Below are 16,871 nucleotides of genomic sequence, written 5' to 3'. Positions count from 1 at the left end.
GGGAGGGCTACAGTAAAAACACTTCTTAAAATATAAATATAAACGTTTTTTGATGTACGAATTTTATCCAACAGGGTTACGAATTCATCCAACATGATTACGAATTATGAAAAATAAATTTTTGCTACCTTTGGGATTCGAACCCAGGACCACGAATTCATCCAACAAGGTTACGAATCAACCGTAGATCTTGATGATCTAAGGGCTGAAAATTGTTTATATTTTATATTTTAAGAAGTGTTATTATTTTAGCCCTCCCCTATATATATATATATAGGGTAGGGTTAATATAAACCCCTCTTAAGATGATAACTATGAATCAATTTAAAGCCATTGATTTAAATAAAATAGAGGGCTGAGATTAAACTACAGATGCACAATTTCGATTGCATAGATGCACAGTTTCAATTGCATAGATGCACAATTTCGATTTGCTTGAGTATTTTGCATTGTTGGTTTCAATTGCATAAATTGCATATTTTTTAAGTGCACAGTAAAATATAATAGATGCACAGTTTCTTTTGTTGACTAAATCCTAACCATTAGATCTAATATTTAAAAGGTCAAGATTAGGTTCCTAGTTCTCATTTTAACAGGGGTTTTTATTAGAACCTCTTCCTATATATATATATATATATATATATAGGGAGAGGTTCAAATAAGAACCACTAAATAAAATTAGAACATAGAACCATTTTAAGCCATTCGATCATCAAGATCTACGGTGGATGCATCATCTTGGTGGATGAATGCAGATCCTGGGTTCGAATCCTGAAGGGAGCAAAAAATTTATTATTTTCGGATGCATTAAATTTAATAGCGAATGCATTAATTTATATAGTAGATGCATTGATTTTAATGGTTCTTATGTTCTCACAATAAGTGTGGTTCTCACTATAATCGCACCCTATATATATATATATATATATATATATATATATATATATATAAAATAAGTGCATTTCTTAAGATATAAAATAAGAATTATAGATCATCAAAATCTACGGTTGATTCGTAACCTGGTGGATGGATTTATGGTCCTAAGTTCGAATCCTAAAGGTAGCAAAAATTTATTTTTCACAATTCATACCTTTATACAACGAATTCATACGTGTTCTACATAAAATTCATACATTGAAAATTGCTCTTATTTCTTATTTTAAGATGTGTTCTCACAGTAGCCCACCCATATATATATATAGGGGTGGGCTAGAATAAAAACACTCTTAAGTGTATAAAATATAAACGTTTCTTAATGTACGAATTTTATGTAGAACACGTATGAATTTATCCAACAGAGTTACGAATTGTGAAAAATAAATTTTTGTTACCTTTGGGATTCGAACTCAGGACTACGAATTCATCCAACAGGATTACGAATCAACCGTAGATCTTGATGATCTAAGGGCTTAAAATCATTTATATTTTATACACTTAAGAGTGTTTTTATTCTAGCTCTCTCTCTCTCTCTCTCTCTCTCTATATATATATATATATATATATATATATTGAAATTCACCGGGAAAAAAAAAGTGCATGCACTTATTGAAACAAACTTTAGGGATATATCTTTAATTGTAAATTTATTACTCCCTCCGTCCACGAAATGAGTACCTATTTGTGGACGGCACGGGTTTTAAGAAATGTATGGAGTGTAGTGTGAATAGTTTAAGGGTCCCACTTTTTGAGTGTATTAATTAAAGAGATGTGTGGGGTACACTTGCCAAAAAGGGAAATGTGTACTCATTTCGTGGACGGAGGGAGTATAAGAAAATGAGGGGGGAAATCTTCCTTTAAATCTTTTTTTTTCTTTTTTATTATTTTCTATAAAAAGATATAAATTCATTCTTTCTCATTTCTTCTTTTCACTTCAAGAAGGAATAATATTTATCACGCTAAAAATGAAGGGATAATATTATTCCGTATTTTTTCATAATAAATTTATAATAAAAAACTATGAAGCACCGATACGTTTATTTGCCTCGAGTATTAATACCAAAAAATACCAATATGCCTAAAATACGTCTTTAATACGTTTTTTTCGTCTTTTTATTTTATTTTCATTTTTTTATTTTAGGGTTTAGGAAATACGTATTTAATACGTTTCCAATATTTATTTTGACTACAAAATACGTTTGTTTGACTGAAATTTAGGAAATATGTATTTAAAACGTATTCGTATTGTGATTTTTGAGATATTGACCTATTTCGTTCTCGTCTTGTATCGTATTCGTATTTCGTATTCGCATCGGTGCTTCCTAGATAAAAAAAAGAATACGTCGTAATAATATAGAGACTTAAATATGTGTTCTACCTATTTGTAATTAATGCAGGTTGCATGTCAAATGTGATGTGAATCATGCTATCATGTTCAACTGTGGAATGTTGGAAATTAGAAGAGACATAAAAATCAAGAAAATGAGTCTGAATAAATAAAACGGAGTTTCAATATAAGCATCATTCTTATCTCAACTCTCACCAATAACACAAGTTGATTGGCAAGGTTGGTGTGTGTGTGGAAACACCCCATGTGTCTCCAATTATTAACTTTTAATTTTATCTACCAACTGAAATTTAAATGCTCAAGAAACACTAAAAGAAAAGGAATAAGACCATACTTGTATAAAACAAAAAAAGGATAATTGGTTTATAAATAAATAAATTTTACTTATTTTTTATATTTAATATGAATTTTAAATTTTAATTATAAATACATGAATTTTACTCATATTTTGGTAATATGAACTTTAAAATATAGTTATAAATATATGAACTTTAAACTTATTCAATTTTTTGACTTATTTTTTTTTTTATCAAATTAAAGTTGACATGGAATGCCTGAGTCTTGACGTGGACAATTTCTCGCTATAAAAATTAATCTTCATCGTTCAATTTCTTACACTTTTTTTATATTCTGAATTTCTAAATTTGGCTTTCTGGATGATGAAATTGACTTTCTGAAATCTCAAAATCTTAAAGAAGAATTTGGCTTTTTGAATTATTTTCCTCCAACCAAAAAGCGACGTCATCGTATCTCAGTGCCGAATTGTCCACGTCAAGATTCAGGCATTCCATGTCAGTTTTAATTTGGAAAAAATGAAAAATGAGTCAAAAATTGAACAAGTTTAAAGTTGATGTATTTATAACTATGTTTTAAACTTCATGTTAAATACCAAAAGTGAGTAAAGTTCATATATTTATAACTAGAATTTAAAGTTCATATTAATACCAGAAAATGAGTAAAGTTCATGTATTTATACACTAATTACCCAAGAAAAAATAATAATGCCAAAGGAGAGGTAAAACAATAATGCAAACATGTATAAATGGTACTTCCTCCGTTCCAATTCAATAGACCATAGGATCTGGACATGAATACTAAGAAATAAATATTTATAACAGAATAAAAGAGAAAAGGTAATTTCTTTTAGGTATATTTGTTCAAAGAGTAGGAGAAATAAATAAAAGTATTATTTTTAAGGTGAATTAAAGGAGAAATAATTATGTGTGAGTCATAATGACATTTATCATAAATAACGAATTATGTAGTGGTGTTTGTTATGTATTGATTTTCTATTTTAGAAAGTGTTTATTGAAATAGAACATCCTAATAAGGAAATATAACTTATTAAATTAGAAAAAAAAGGAGTATATAGTTAAAATAAGATTCCAAATTCCAATAAACAACAATCTTCTCTGTCCAAGGACTAAAATGACAATTCAACGGTTAAACATCGACATGGTTTAGGGCTTCTTCCAGCACTCACACACACACATACTCCCTCCATCTAGGGTTGTAAATGAATCGAATAATTTTGCTCGATTCGAGATTCGATTCGAAATTGCCTGATTCGTATTCGATTATTATTCAAATACTTAAATGAAATATTGATATTCGATTCGAAATATATATATATATATATATAATTTTTTATTTTAAATTATTGAATATACTAAAAAGTAAAACCTAAACCTAATTCACTAAAAGTTATTCCTCAAATCAGCGCCTCCTCCTCAACCTCATTCCTCAAATCAGCGCCGCACAGCTCCCGCCTGCACCTAAACCTCGTCACCCCAGCCCCGCCGCAGATCTGCGCCTGCACCGCGCCGCCTGCACCTGAACCGCGTCGCATGCACCGGTCCGCTCGTCGCGCCTGCATCTGCACCGCGCCGCGTCGCCGCATGCCTCTGCATCGCCGCCTGCTCCAGAGATTGCACCGCGCCGCATCGCCGCCTGCATCTGCACCGGTCTCCGCACCTGCATCTGCATCGCCGCGCGGTCCGAGCCGCCCCACCCTTCCGGCCGCAGATCTGCTCGCCGCCTGCTCCAGAGCCTCCACCGTGTCGCCGCGCCTGTTTACTTGCTGCCGTGCTTGAGTATCTCGCAGCCGAGGTATTGCTTCTATTTTCCTGCATTTTCAATTCTGGGTTCCGGTGTTGCTAGATTTCTGAATCTGATCGAGCACTTTAGTTGAACCTATCTTTGCTTTTCTGTTGGGACTTTTTCTGATTTTCTGTGAGAAATTGGCGTAGTGAATCGGGTATTTTTTTTAGTTTTGAGCGTTGATTGAGCTGGTTAGGGCTAACTACAGCAGTATCCTTTAAGCAGATTAGTGGCGTTTTTTATATTTAAGCATCTGAATTTCTTGTGTATTTTAAGCATCTGAATATCTGCATCTGAATTTAAGCATCTGAATATCTGCACAGGATGAGTAGCTTGAGTTGTAATAAATTTCTTGTGATTTTATGTTTGTTTTGGCAGAATGCAGTTAATGGACAATTCAAATCTAATAGAAAATACTCCTCAAAGTAGATGAAATTATGGTGGAAGTGAATGATGTGGAGAAAGAAGTTGTGGATTGAAGAGGTGTTTGCAAAAGAAGCTTCACGTTAAGTTACAAGCTTGAAGGAAGATTGAATGCTTGACATTTGTTCTAGTATCATGTTATTTTGATGTATTTGAAACTTTTCATGATGTATGTTTCTACATGGATATTGTTTATTTTACAATATTTTGAATTTGTGGCTTATATATTATTTAACATTTTTTTTCACTTCAGATTTTTGAATCGAATAATATCGAATGCAAGTCGAATACTCGAATCGAATATTCGAATCGAGTATTCGGTTCGACAATTTAAGGAACTATTATAAAACGAATCGAATACTCGAATCGAATCGAATAACTCGAAAATATCAACGATTCGAATAACGAATCAAATTTAATATTCGAACTCGAATCGAATCACGAATCGCATAATAGTTTCATTTCACGAATACGAATCGAATATGTTGATATTCGCTTCGATTCGATTCGATTACAACCCTACCTCCATCTATATAAAATGTACCCACTTTTAAATGACATCATTTTTAATAAAATATTTGAGTGTATTGTTAGTAAAGAAAGATTCTCACCTTATTGTGGTAAACTGAATACATTTTATGTAGACAGAAGGAGTAATATATATTTCATCCCTCCTCAAGATTATGAATTAATTTCTTTTTATAGAATGTCATCTAAATATATGTATTTTTTATTTTTAGACATTACCCCATAATTTGAACAATTGTACTTTTATAACTTACATTTATTTTACCCATAATCTACTTACAATAACCTTTAATGTGAGACATTTTCTCCATTATCAATACACTCAACGACTTTTTATTAAAATTGTGCCAAAAAATTTCCTACATATATTTAAGGGACGGGAGTATATGTATAAACAGGCAAATTTGAGAGCAGTTCCACATAAATAAAAAAAATAGCAATATCAGAGAGAAGGAAACGAGAGTTTCAAGTAAATAAATCAATAATTTCAACTATGGAAGCAATAGGGCCGGAAAACAAAATTTGAGCGTTGCGTTTACATGATGTGTAGTTTCCACCACAATTATATATTCCGCAAGTGCATCAAAATTTGCGGAAGCAACAACTGCTGAAGCTATAATATGATGATGTCAATGTGAACCATTGCTTGTTACCAACCACTCTATAAGAAAACAAAGGCATAATTTCTCATATTTACAATGATAAGAAACATCAGTACCTGTGTCTAAATTAGCCAGCACTCCATCCTTGAAAACAAATCTACAATTGAGCGCCTGTGAAATCGTTTCCTCCCTGCCCGTTGCGTGACCATCACAATTCTTCATCGAGAATTCGTCTGACTTGTTCAGATCTGGCACGTCTGCAGTCTGAGATTTTCGACACATACAGTGTATTCTACATGGACCACCTTCTTCCCCACTCATGCCACAAGAGATTTCACCTTGGCACAATTTACTTAGTGATAAATGAAGATTTGCAGATAAAGAGGCAACAAAATCATGAACATCCTCTACGGCTGATTGACTTCCTTTACTTTTCCATTCAACGTTGATAACCCCCAGCAATAAGTTATTTAGGGTGACAAAGCACTCCAGACAACACTGGTAAACGCATATAGCAAGCGAACCACTTCTACAACTTTTAGGCCCCAGTGAATAGTTAACGTTGATATTACTTTGACCTGAGTTTTCACTGGTATCTTTGGACAAGATGCAATTATCAGTTGGGAGACAATTCGGCTGGTTGCCCATTCCTGCAAGAGTAGAATGCTGCTTATCAACTGAACCGGAGGGACCATCTGCATGAAATTTCAAACTACTCTCCATGAAACCATTGGAAAGTTTGATAGATGGAACGTGTTCAAGTTCTGCATGATCTCCAGCAATTTCTGTCTTAGAAGACTCTAAGTTAACTCCATTCGGTGCTAAGACTTCAGACTTAGAAGACTGTAAGTTAACTTCGGTTGGCTCTAAGATGCATTTACGAGAGCAAGTATCATCTGGGACAACCATATGGGAAGGCTCTTGAACAGTAACAGCAACTTCATCACCTGCATCTGCACATTCATTGCCAAAATCAGTTGGATTAGAATGTCCAACGTCTGTGGGACTAACTTCCTGGGAGCCTTTCTCAGAGTCTTCAGAACCGTGTACATTTGCTTTCGGATCACCTATCTTGCAGCCATCACCTTCAGATGGTCCCAGAAAAACATTGGCTTTTGCCTCCGGAATATGAGCATCCACCTCTAGACTGAAAGTAGTTCTTGTTTTAGTGAGAAGAAAAGAATGAAATGAGACATTAGGAAAATTGCAAAAAGCAGTAAAAGAAGTGGTAATACCTATGTAGCGCGTGAGCCCAACTGCTAACCATGTCCTCAAGATAAGCCACTTGTGATAGAAGACGAATGAACTGGGTTCTGTCTTTCCCAGCTTGAATTTTATCATCAATTATTCCAACTAGAGCCTCCAAAACCTTCCGAACCCCAGAGCAAACTTCCCTTAGTGAATTGTATTCACCTCTATATGCTGATAACCCTACAGCAACTAATCCTCTAACGGAACCATACTCTTTGCTCTTGACATTGCTGGAACTAGAAGCAGCAGTAACATCCTCCTTTGAGTTGAAAGGACGAACAATACAAGTGTTGAAGGGCCAGCCTTTCCAGGGTCCACTGGCATTGGCACAAGGACCTTCTTTCAACTTGGATGTATACCAACAAAGTTCAGCAAAATGAGGATAATAAAGAATCTGATAGCCAAATGTAGATATTGCCAACTGCAAGCTTGATTTTCCTTTCAAAGTTTTATTTGTCAAACCACCTGGAGTGAAGGGACTCACATGGGAAGGTTTACTATGACAAACTCGACTGTTATCACCATCGACCGTGGGATAAGCTGTCACCTCAACTGGGTTTATGTGTACATGATTTTCACCATGATGTGACTGAATAAAATACTGCACCAAATCCTTGGTCAACTCAGCAGCAAAAGAGTTAATCACCTTATCATGGTCAAATTTCCCATCAAGCTGCACAGAGAACTGTGGCACCTTATGCCCCAATGGACTCAATTGGCTGCAATTCAATATCTCATTCCCAAAGAAAAGCCTTACTCTGTCAGGAAGCAAAGAAAATGGTACTTCTGCTGTAGCCTGTTTTATTGATAAGAAATTGCAAATAAGCATTTCTCAAGTCATGGTGCGTTGAATAATAAAGTAAAATACAGCCAGAGAAAAATGGATACTTTATAACCGTGAGATGAGTATTGTTACATACACTTAAAAGCTACAACATAAACACAGGAGAAAAAACAATGATAGCTAAATGAGTTGGTTTCAGCAGATTGCTAATTGCCAGGTGACATCCTTGACCTACAAATATAATAGGCCTAAAGTTAAAGTCGATACAGAACCGCTGAAATGGCACAAAAAGGAAATACAAATTGAAGCTTTCTAAGCCATCACTTAAGGATCTTTGCAACAGACTGCATAAGATACTATGGAACCAAATTATGGCAGTAACCAAGTGGTGCGTTAATCATTTCTATAACATCTTAATTTAAAACTCCATTGACTTCAGAGATTAGTTATTCTGGCATCCCTAATTCAAAATATCATGAAGGAAAAACTCGTAGACAATGCCAAAGTGTTTTAAGACAATTTTCCTCATCACTGCTGCATACAAGGTCAAAGGCACTCCCAGAATTAGAGTTTTAAAAAATGACCAGGCATAAATTGGGTACAAATCCAAGTACATTGACTGAATGCTGACAACAAGTGAATGGATACAACACATCATGAGGGAGAAAAGGACAAAACTACATGGCCACATTTATGGGTTGAACTTTGTCACGTAATCTAAAGGGGAGGGTGGGAATTTTTCGTGCTGAAAGCCTACTAAATTTAAAACTCAAAAGAGTCTTCATATTGCTTTACCATTTGGGGGTGTAGCTCAAATGGTAAAGCAATATAAAGAAAAAAGAGTCTTCAAGTTTGGAATGCAAATCAGAATAAACAACAATAATTTAGTTTAAAATATGACCAAAAGAAAACAAGCATCTTATGTTATAGAAGTAACCCATGAATATGATTGCTGATTTCCCTCACAAATGAATGCAGCAGCACCTTTTTCCTAACAAAAATATGCCCAGTTTATATCAGAACTAAGGTACACAGTAACTAAATCTCACATTTTAATACAAAATCTTGGCAAGAATGCAACTTATATCTTGACAAACTTTATTTCATTCTTTCTAAATTGTCCAGTCCAGGCCCACTTTTCTACCATGCCCTCAAAAACAAATATGAGAATAATGGAATATACAGAACTTTCTACAAATGCTGATCAAATTCAGGACGGCCCAAGGTAAAAGTAGTTTGTGATTGTGTCTATATACATATACATACATATACAAATATCAGCTTCCTGGGACAGTGGGACTAGACGTACAAATATAGACCCTTGATATTGTAAAAGGAATATACTGAGTGACCATAGTCCGGTGTTAAAATAATCAAAAGCAACTAGCAACCATTCTGTGATTAACAAACCATCTCAACTTTACAAATATAATGAGAGGATGCCAACTTACAAGTATTATCAAGGAGCTATTTACACGTATAGACTCCACCTGCTCGACGAAAGAGGTCCAGAGGTATGAGGCCTTCCTCACAGAAGTTTGAGACTTGATACCCTCTACATGAGCACTTGGGCAGAACTCATATTCCATGGCAACCTTAGATGTTTCACAATCATCTTCTGAGGCTTCATCATATGTCTCAATAGCCCATAAATCGATCATTGGCATATAAAGCATGCTAACATGTCCCCCAGCAGATCTCACTGCGACATGTAATATTCATCATCCAGTGCACAAAGGGAAATATAGGATAAGGTTTATTAGAATCATAACAGCTTTATAAGCATTTAATCAATTGGAAAAGACTTGGAAGCTAAAGATGAAAACAAAGCTTAAGATGAATTGAACTGTCTCACTAGCTAAAATATGGCTACAATCCTTGGCAGAAAAACAAACAATTATATCACATTCTCATAAATCACTTAATTCTATCCCTCCCTGACATTTTATATAAATCCTAAATACAATTCCAAACCATTTTCCATCTATTCAAATGCACACGTATAGCTAATGCGACAAACTGACATCTAAATAATATTTCCTCTTTAAAATTGCAATAGAACCATCTTAATGAGACCCAAGACACACTAAACCAAATACTTTCTATAAACAGAACGAATTAAATAATAAAACAAACAGCAAAGGCACCATGCCTAACACAATATAAGGTATTTGCTAACATTAAACAGGGACTCTAACTGTAAAGGAACTGAAATGGGCCTATTGCATTTGTAAAATGCATACACTAATGCAGATAAAAATACATTGACAGATAAAATGGAAAATATTCTCTTACACTTATGAGAAATATATGGTCAAACAGATTTACAGATGAAAACCAAGTTTGCATCACCAACAATATTAAAAGAAAAAAAAAATGTGCAGAAAACAACAAAGTTATTAAACAATAATATTCAACAATCACTGATGAAGATCGTCCGAGACATACTTAATTGTAGGCAGTTTTTATGAAAATATTATCAATTTAATTTGAAATCTTGTGCAGATTATACAAATTGAGCATGATTTCAAATTCAAATCCATAAAGCAGACTCTACATTTAGCTGAAAACTCGGAAATAATCCTTAATATTAGTAAGTCACTTCAATTATCCTGATTGGACTCGAGATATCTTAGCACAACATGCAACCCATGTCCAACATAACTTATGTTTCACTCATTAATAAACCAAGACCAAAATGATAAACATAATAAGGTCATGGAAGAGGAGCTCCCACTTCCATAGGTATGAAACAGAAATGTAGGTGTCCCAAAGAATTTTGCAGTCTATCAAGGCAAGAATAACTTTAAAATTAGCATAAATCACAAATGTGCTACTTTTTTTTTCTCCTGAAACGGAAAGAATCAATTTCAATGAGTTGAAATGGGAAGTCATTGACATACTCAGTATACGTGTTAGCCCATGAACCATGTCTCCATGTCCTTCATGGGAGATACTAGCCAAATCAAGTTTCCATACATCAACATTGCCAACAAAACAGTGGAGAAGACATGAAGCAAGATGCCTTTGGCCGGATCTAGGATTCCCACAAATCAAAACTTGAAATCCTGCATTACTAGAGGGCACACAAGACATATTTTGAGACAACGTAGTGCGAGCACCCATTTGCAGAGATTTGGATGGGAATATTCCTGAATGTTCATCAGTATCTTCATCTGCCACATCAGAACTGCATAAGTTACTCTCTCCAACAACAAGGTTTGCAAGCAAAAGGTTCTTCTCAATCTCATTTCTAACATCCAAATCCTGAAGCAAACCATCAACATGTAACCACCAATTATCACTCTGCACTTGCCGGTCATCTAAGACAGAAACAATTACATTTTTAATCAATTTGCAAGCCTTTTTAAGGTTAGATGGCAACCAGACACGCTCATCCAGACACAGGCAAACCAGAAGCCTTGTCAGAGACAGGAGAAGGCATGGAAGAAGATGAGATTTAAGAGGTGAAGAAACCACATCATTCAAAGCAATTGCACTTTCTCTTCGAGAACATGGAGGCGGTGCACATGAAAGAGCCTTTAACCAATCTCTCTCGTCCACAGCAAAATTGGGAATAGCAGGGCATCTTCTGCCAGGGCTATTAGTTCCAGCTGCAGCTAGAACTTTTTGCAAAGGGAAGCTCCTTCTTAGACCAAATATAGCTGCTTGAGTACAGAGAGCCTGCAGATCAGCACCTGCAAATCCTACAGTTTTCTTTGCCACCCACTTCAACAAGGATCCAGCTATTGGTTTGGGCCACTTCTGAGTGTGCAATGAGAGAATTGCTTCTCTATCCTTGGAAGAAGGCAGTGGAAAATAAATTTCCCGGTCAAATCTCCCAGGCCTTCTTAAAGCTGGATCAACTGAATCAGGACGATTAGTTGCTCCAATTACAATAACTGAACCTCGAGATTTTAGGCCATCCATCAAAGCAAGCAATGTGGACACAACTGAATTATGTGTTTGATCTTGCTGCTTAGTACGACAAGGTGCTAAACCATCTATCTCATCAAAGAAAATTATAGAAGGTTGAGATTTCTCAGCCACTTGAAACAAAAGTCTTAGCTGGCGCTCAGCATCACCAACATATTTTCCAAGACAATCTGCCCCTTTGCGTGCAAAGTATGCTATCCTCCTGTCACCACGAGCACAACAACCAACTAGTGCACGCACAACTAATGTTTTACCAGTTCCAGGATATCCATGCAACAGAACTCCCCTAGGAGGTGTAAGTCCTAGATTATTGAAAAATTCAGGGTACAAGAGCGGTAAAATAACAACCTCTTTCATGCATTGAATCACATCTTGCAACCCAGCAACAGATTCCCAGCCTGCAAATTGTCTACCTTGCTCAGAGTTTGCACCTCCAATATATGTAGGTGCTATTCTCCACAAATCCCTTTGAAGCCTCTTGCTCTCACGCTTTAGGAATTCTTCATCCTCCCCACAGTTCTCTAACCATTTTTCTTCAGCTTCAATATCCTTACGATACGAATCATTGGCCATCTTCCGCATATCAAACTTCAGCTTCTTGGCCTTCAGTTTCTTCATTCTCTGTGCATTATGTATTCCATATGGTTGAAATAGATGGCGATGATCAGTGCAGGCTATGAGAAATTTACGATGATCAAAGATGCAATTTTTGGCTCGTGCACATGGCTGCAAAAAAGCAAACAAATAGCCTAACACCGTCAATACCAAAAGGGAAAAAGGGTACAGCAAAGCATGTGCAAGAAATGAAGCCTGAAGTGGCGAAAGAGATGCTAAAACAAAATACGCAAGCCACTCACTAGGTGGTAAGTTTTGGGACATCTATCAACACGACACCCTATGGTTGCTCCAGGTCTCCTACAGCGGCTACATTTGAGTACCTTTCCTCTGTAAAGTGCAGCCCTCACATTTTTCAAGCATCCAAGTCCAGCGAAATAAACCTGTAAGAAAAAATCATCAGACTAACAGATAGAAAATTGTATAGAACAATTAATAAATAAATAAATAACATGTCATTAGATGTTTCGACATAATGAAACCAAAAAGCAGGAACATGTGCTGTATGAAAGAAGTCCAGAAAGTCGGACAGACGACATTATTGCACATATGATAAAAGAAATGAAAGAAGATATATTTGAAACTTGCAAAATCTGTTGCATCCTCATTGGCAGTTGCAGAAGACCAATGATGTAGCACCTGAAACTTTTTGCAGTTTTTGTTCAACAAAAGGTTCCTCAACAAAAAAATGATTTAGTTCAAATTTCAGAACCCAAGTCACAGGTCAAAGCTTGTATTAACCAAATAATAAAAAACATTAAAAGAATATGCCACATATATTTTGCACATTCTCAAGGAAAGCATATTATCAGTAAGTCGATCAACCAGACAAATGGAGAAAAACTTAAGAAGTCGGGCAACCAATATGATGTAATATTCAAAAGCACAAACTTATTACTAGAATTTATTCAAGCCAATAGAATACATATCCCCCATAAAAATAAAAGGCAAGACAATGCCTCGGCGATCTTCCTGGCAATGGCATACTGTCTGAAATGATACAAAACTAATAAACAATTAGAACCCCCAACCCATCCAGAATCACAAAACTCCGATCATACCAACTGTAATTATAAAACTAGAGATAAAAGAAAACTGAAAAAACTAATAACCACATAAATTAAGTAACTCTTTTTGGCCATTCAAATTGAGGCTCCTTAGAGTGGGTTTGGTGGCCAAGTTTTTGAAGAAAAATCATTAAACCATACACACTTCTCTCTTCATCCATTGATGTTTTAGTAAATAAATTATTGCTCTTACCCCATATAAAGAACATTATTTTTTAGCCCTTTGTCTGCCTCTACCTAGCTTCTCATATGCTCAACCAGGTAAAAAAAGGAGAAACATTATTTCCATCCTAATTAACTTTCTGTATTTAATGATTTTCCACGAGTACTAAAACAATAGGAATACAAAATCATGATAAAGTTGTAAAAGGCTGCCCATGAAAGCATAAGATAAATTAACAGTCTAATAAGAGATCAAATAAGACATTGCTAGTGAAGCGAGATATAACTGCAGTGATATGAAACTAAGAATGTAAAACACACCTCTGGACTCCATACAGCACATTGCTGATGAACCCAAATTCCAGCTATACCAAATCTGTCATTAATAGGACCAAGGAGTCGTCCAAGCCATCCAGATTGATCACCAAATCCATCACAAACATCATAATTAGGTTCCTCTGAAGCAGATGATCCACTATATGCCTCATTATCACTGCCGCCACCTTCCAGTAGAAGTATTTTTGGAGGCTTGCCATCCGTACCACCCCCACATAAACCACAACGCCTTCCAAGTTTTATTCTTGGTTTTCTGTCAGTAACAGCTGAAGGTTTGTATTGGCCTTGTGGTTTAATATCAATATCATCTTCAAGTGGCTTTTCAGGATGTCCATCCTCTTTTGTTTGGTCAGCTATGCCACAATCAAACCCGGCAGCATTTACTCGGTCAGGTACAATATCACATGCTAATTCTTCCAGCTCCACTTGCTCGTCCATTGTCTCGTCATCTTCAAGAGGCTTTCCAGGATGCCCTTCATCTTTTGTTTGGTCAGCTGAGCCACAATCAAACTCAGCAACATTTACTAGGTCGGGTACAATATCACATGCTAATTTTTCCTGCTCCACTTGCTCTTCCCTTGTTTCAACATTCCCATTACTGTTGCATTCTTCTAATCTCATCTTTTCAATTGCAGTCTCCTCTCCCTCAGCTAACTGTGAAGCCATATTGCAATCTACTTCAATTTCATTAGTGCACTCCAACTTATTCTCCAAAGATGACCCTTCTGCCTCATCTATCACTTCTAAAATCTCGTCTTTGTTCTTTTGTTTCCCATCCTCCGACCCACTTTCCAAATCAACCTCCTGGTTGTCATTTTCCAAAACATTCGATGCTTTAATTCTTCCCGGCCTCTTTGATTTAACAACCGTTGATTTCTCACCCATCAGGTGCTCTTTCTTCTTATAAAACTGAGGTTCCTGTTCATCCCGTAACCGATCAAGATCCTGAAACAGCTTTCTTTTACCCTTCAGTGGCAAATCCTCCCTCACCCTCCCAGAAAAACCTCTACTCTTTTGCCTAGATCTCAACCTTGACCTCCAACCATCACTTTCCCCATCACTTGAACTTGAGCATGGCGTTTCACATTGCCTCCTATCTACTCTCTTAACTTTCTCAACACTACTAGCCACACAATTATCAACCTTCCTTCGCTTTTTAGGTGGAAGAGGTGATGAATCGAGCAGCATAGGCGCTTTACGAGCCCTACTGCTCCTCCGGAGTTCAAGTTCATTCTGTTCATTATTAAACTCACTTGACTCAACCTTTGGGACCCCTCTATGGCTCTTATTGTAACCTTTTTCATAAATAGCATCTAATTTCTTGTGCTTCTTCTTCCCCTTAAACTTATTCCTGAGCTTCTGATCTTTCCTTCTCTTCACAACTGAGTCCGACCGCGATAATCGCATAGCAAAAACCCTCCGACACCAAATACAAAAAAAACTATACAAAATCCCTGAATAACTACAAATCCTCCCCACACATCAGACGTTAAATCCAACAATTAATTCCCCTTTTTTCTTCAGAAAGGAGCTTCAGAGAATCTGAAAATAAGATAATCTGAGATAATGAGGCCGACGAAAGACTGACCTTGGATAACGGATCATGCACAGTAGACACACCAAAAAGAAAAAGGAACCCTAAAAATACCAGATTTCAGCCGATTTTAATCGCGCAAACATAATTTTCTGCAATTGATACTGAGATTTTCCGGCAATAAAATAAAATCCTGCAAATTAATTCCGATTTTCTTTCCTCCTCCGCTGCTAATTGGTTTAGGGCTTTTTGTCTACTGTTTTAGAAGACTACTTTGGGGCGGAGGTATTGAGAAAAAAGGGTTCTGAATTCAACAATGGAAAAACTATATACTGATACCTGAGGGTTTAGAGCACTCGCGTCTTCAGCTCGTTTCGTGCACGATTCAGTAAGAGAGTCGGAACTCCGGGCCCACCTACTTTTTATTGGTACGTGGCTCTGGTCTGTAGCCACGCGCTGAGCTCTGCGAATTGGATACGTGCTGTGTAAAGTGAATTTCTCAAATTTTTGTTGATTTTTCCCACCAAACGTTACCGCCAAAATGGGAATATATGATTTTATTTGGGTGTGGAAAAATATATAATTGGTTTTTGGACTGTCTACGTGAATAGCTACACCGTACAAACAAACTTTCAAAAGAAAAACAAGAAAAGATAAACGCAAGTGAAAGGGGTTTCAAGTTTGAAAGTTATTTATTCCTCAAAAAAAAAGTTTAAAATTATTTACCTTAAAAACGAAATTTTTCTTTATTTTAGTAACATCGTCGTAGAATATAGGACTCGTTTAGCATAAGTAATTAGAGTATATATATATATATGATACCCTAATATCTTGTATAATATACATAGCACACCGGAATACTTTTTTGAGTTAATATATAAAACTATCAACTTTTATATTGTAAAGATAAAAATTGTTCACTAAGATAAAAATGATAAAAACTATCCATTTTTTGATTGAAAAGACAGAAATAACCCTCACTTTAAAATAATAAAAACTATCCACTCACTTCTATCCCTCTCTCCTCTCTCTCTCTTCACGTCACTCCCTCTCTATCTCATTGCCTCTCTCCTCTCTCTCTTCACGTCAGTCTCTCTCTATCTCACTACCGCCACCACCTCTCACTCGTAGCATCATCCTCCGCCGCCGCCTCTACCATCTCTCTCGGCGTCGGAAATCCGCGCCACCACAAGCTCCTCGGCTCAGGGATCGACGAGTCTAGATCTGCTCCATCTCTCTCTCTCAGCGT

General features: G+C 36.2%; 1 protein-coding gene and 1 long non-coding RNA gene across 3 annotated transcripts; one reads left to right on the top strand and one right to left on the bottom strand.

The window, feature by feature from the left end:
• Positions 1–3,921: 3,921 nt before the first annotated feature.
• LOC131012433 (uncharacterized) lies at positions 3,922–5,021 on the top strand. The gene is made up of 2 exons (XR_009097324.1): positions 3,922–4,393; positions 4,763–5,021. It is a non-coding gene; the product is annotated as an uncharacterized LOC131012433 (long non-coding RNA).
• A 777-nt stretch (positions 5,022–5,798) lies between these two features.
• On the bottom strand, positions 5,799–15,921 carry LOC131012432 (uncharacterized). Of its 2 annotated transcripts, XM_057940383.1 has the most exons (7): positions 15,737–15,921; positions 14,074–15,630; positions 12,766–12,906; positions 10,876–12,634; positions 9,424–9,674; positions 7,173–7,984; positions 5,799–7,084 (listed from the first exon to the last, which is right to left on the bottom strand). In XM_057940383.1, exons 2-7 carry the CDS (start codon positions 15,493–15,495, stop codon positions 5,965–5,967), a joined length of 5,505 nt encoding a protein of 1,834 aa, XP_057796366.1. In that variant the 5' UTR covers positions 15,496–15,630; positions 15,737–15,921; the 3' UTR covers positions 5,799–5,964. The 2 variants fall into 2 exon arrangements, with proteins under 2 accessions (XP_057796366.1, XP_057796365.1); XM_057940382.1 differs by having other exon boundaries at positions 14,074–15,921.
• Positions 15,922–16,871: the final 950 nt, after the last annotated feature.

The sequence above is a fragment of the Salvia miltiorrhiza genome, chromosome 2 (genome assembly GCF_028751815.1).
Source record: "Salvia miltiorrhiza cultivar Shanhuang (shh) chromosome 2, IMPLAD_Smil_shh, whole genome shotgun sequence".
Classification (NCBI taxonomy): domain Eukaryota; kingdom Viridiplantae; phylum Streptophyta; class Magnoliopsida; order Lamiales; family Lamiaceae; genus Salvia; species Salvia miltiorrhiza.
Note: the sequence above shows the minus strand (reverse complement) of the source record. Positions and strands in the feature narration are given on the sequence as shown.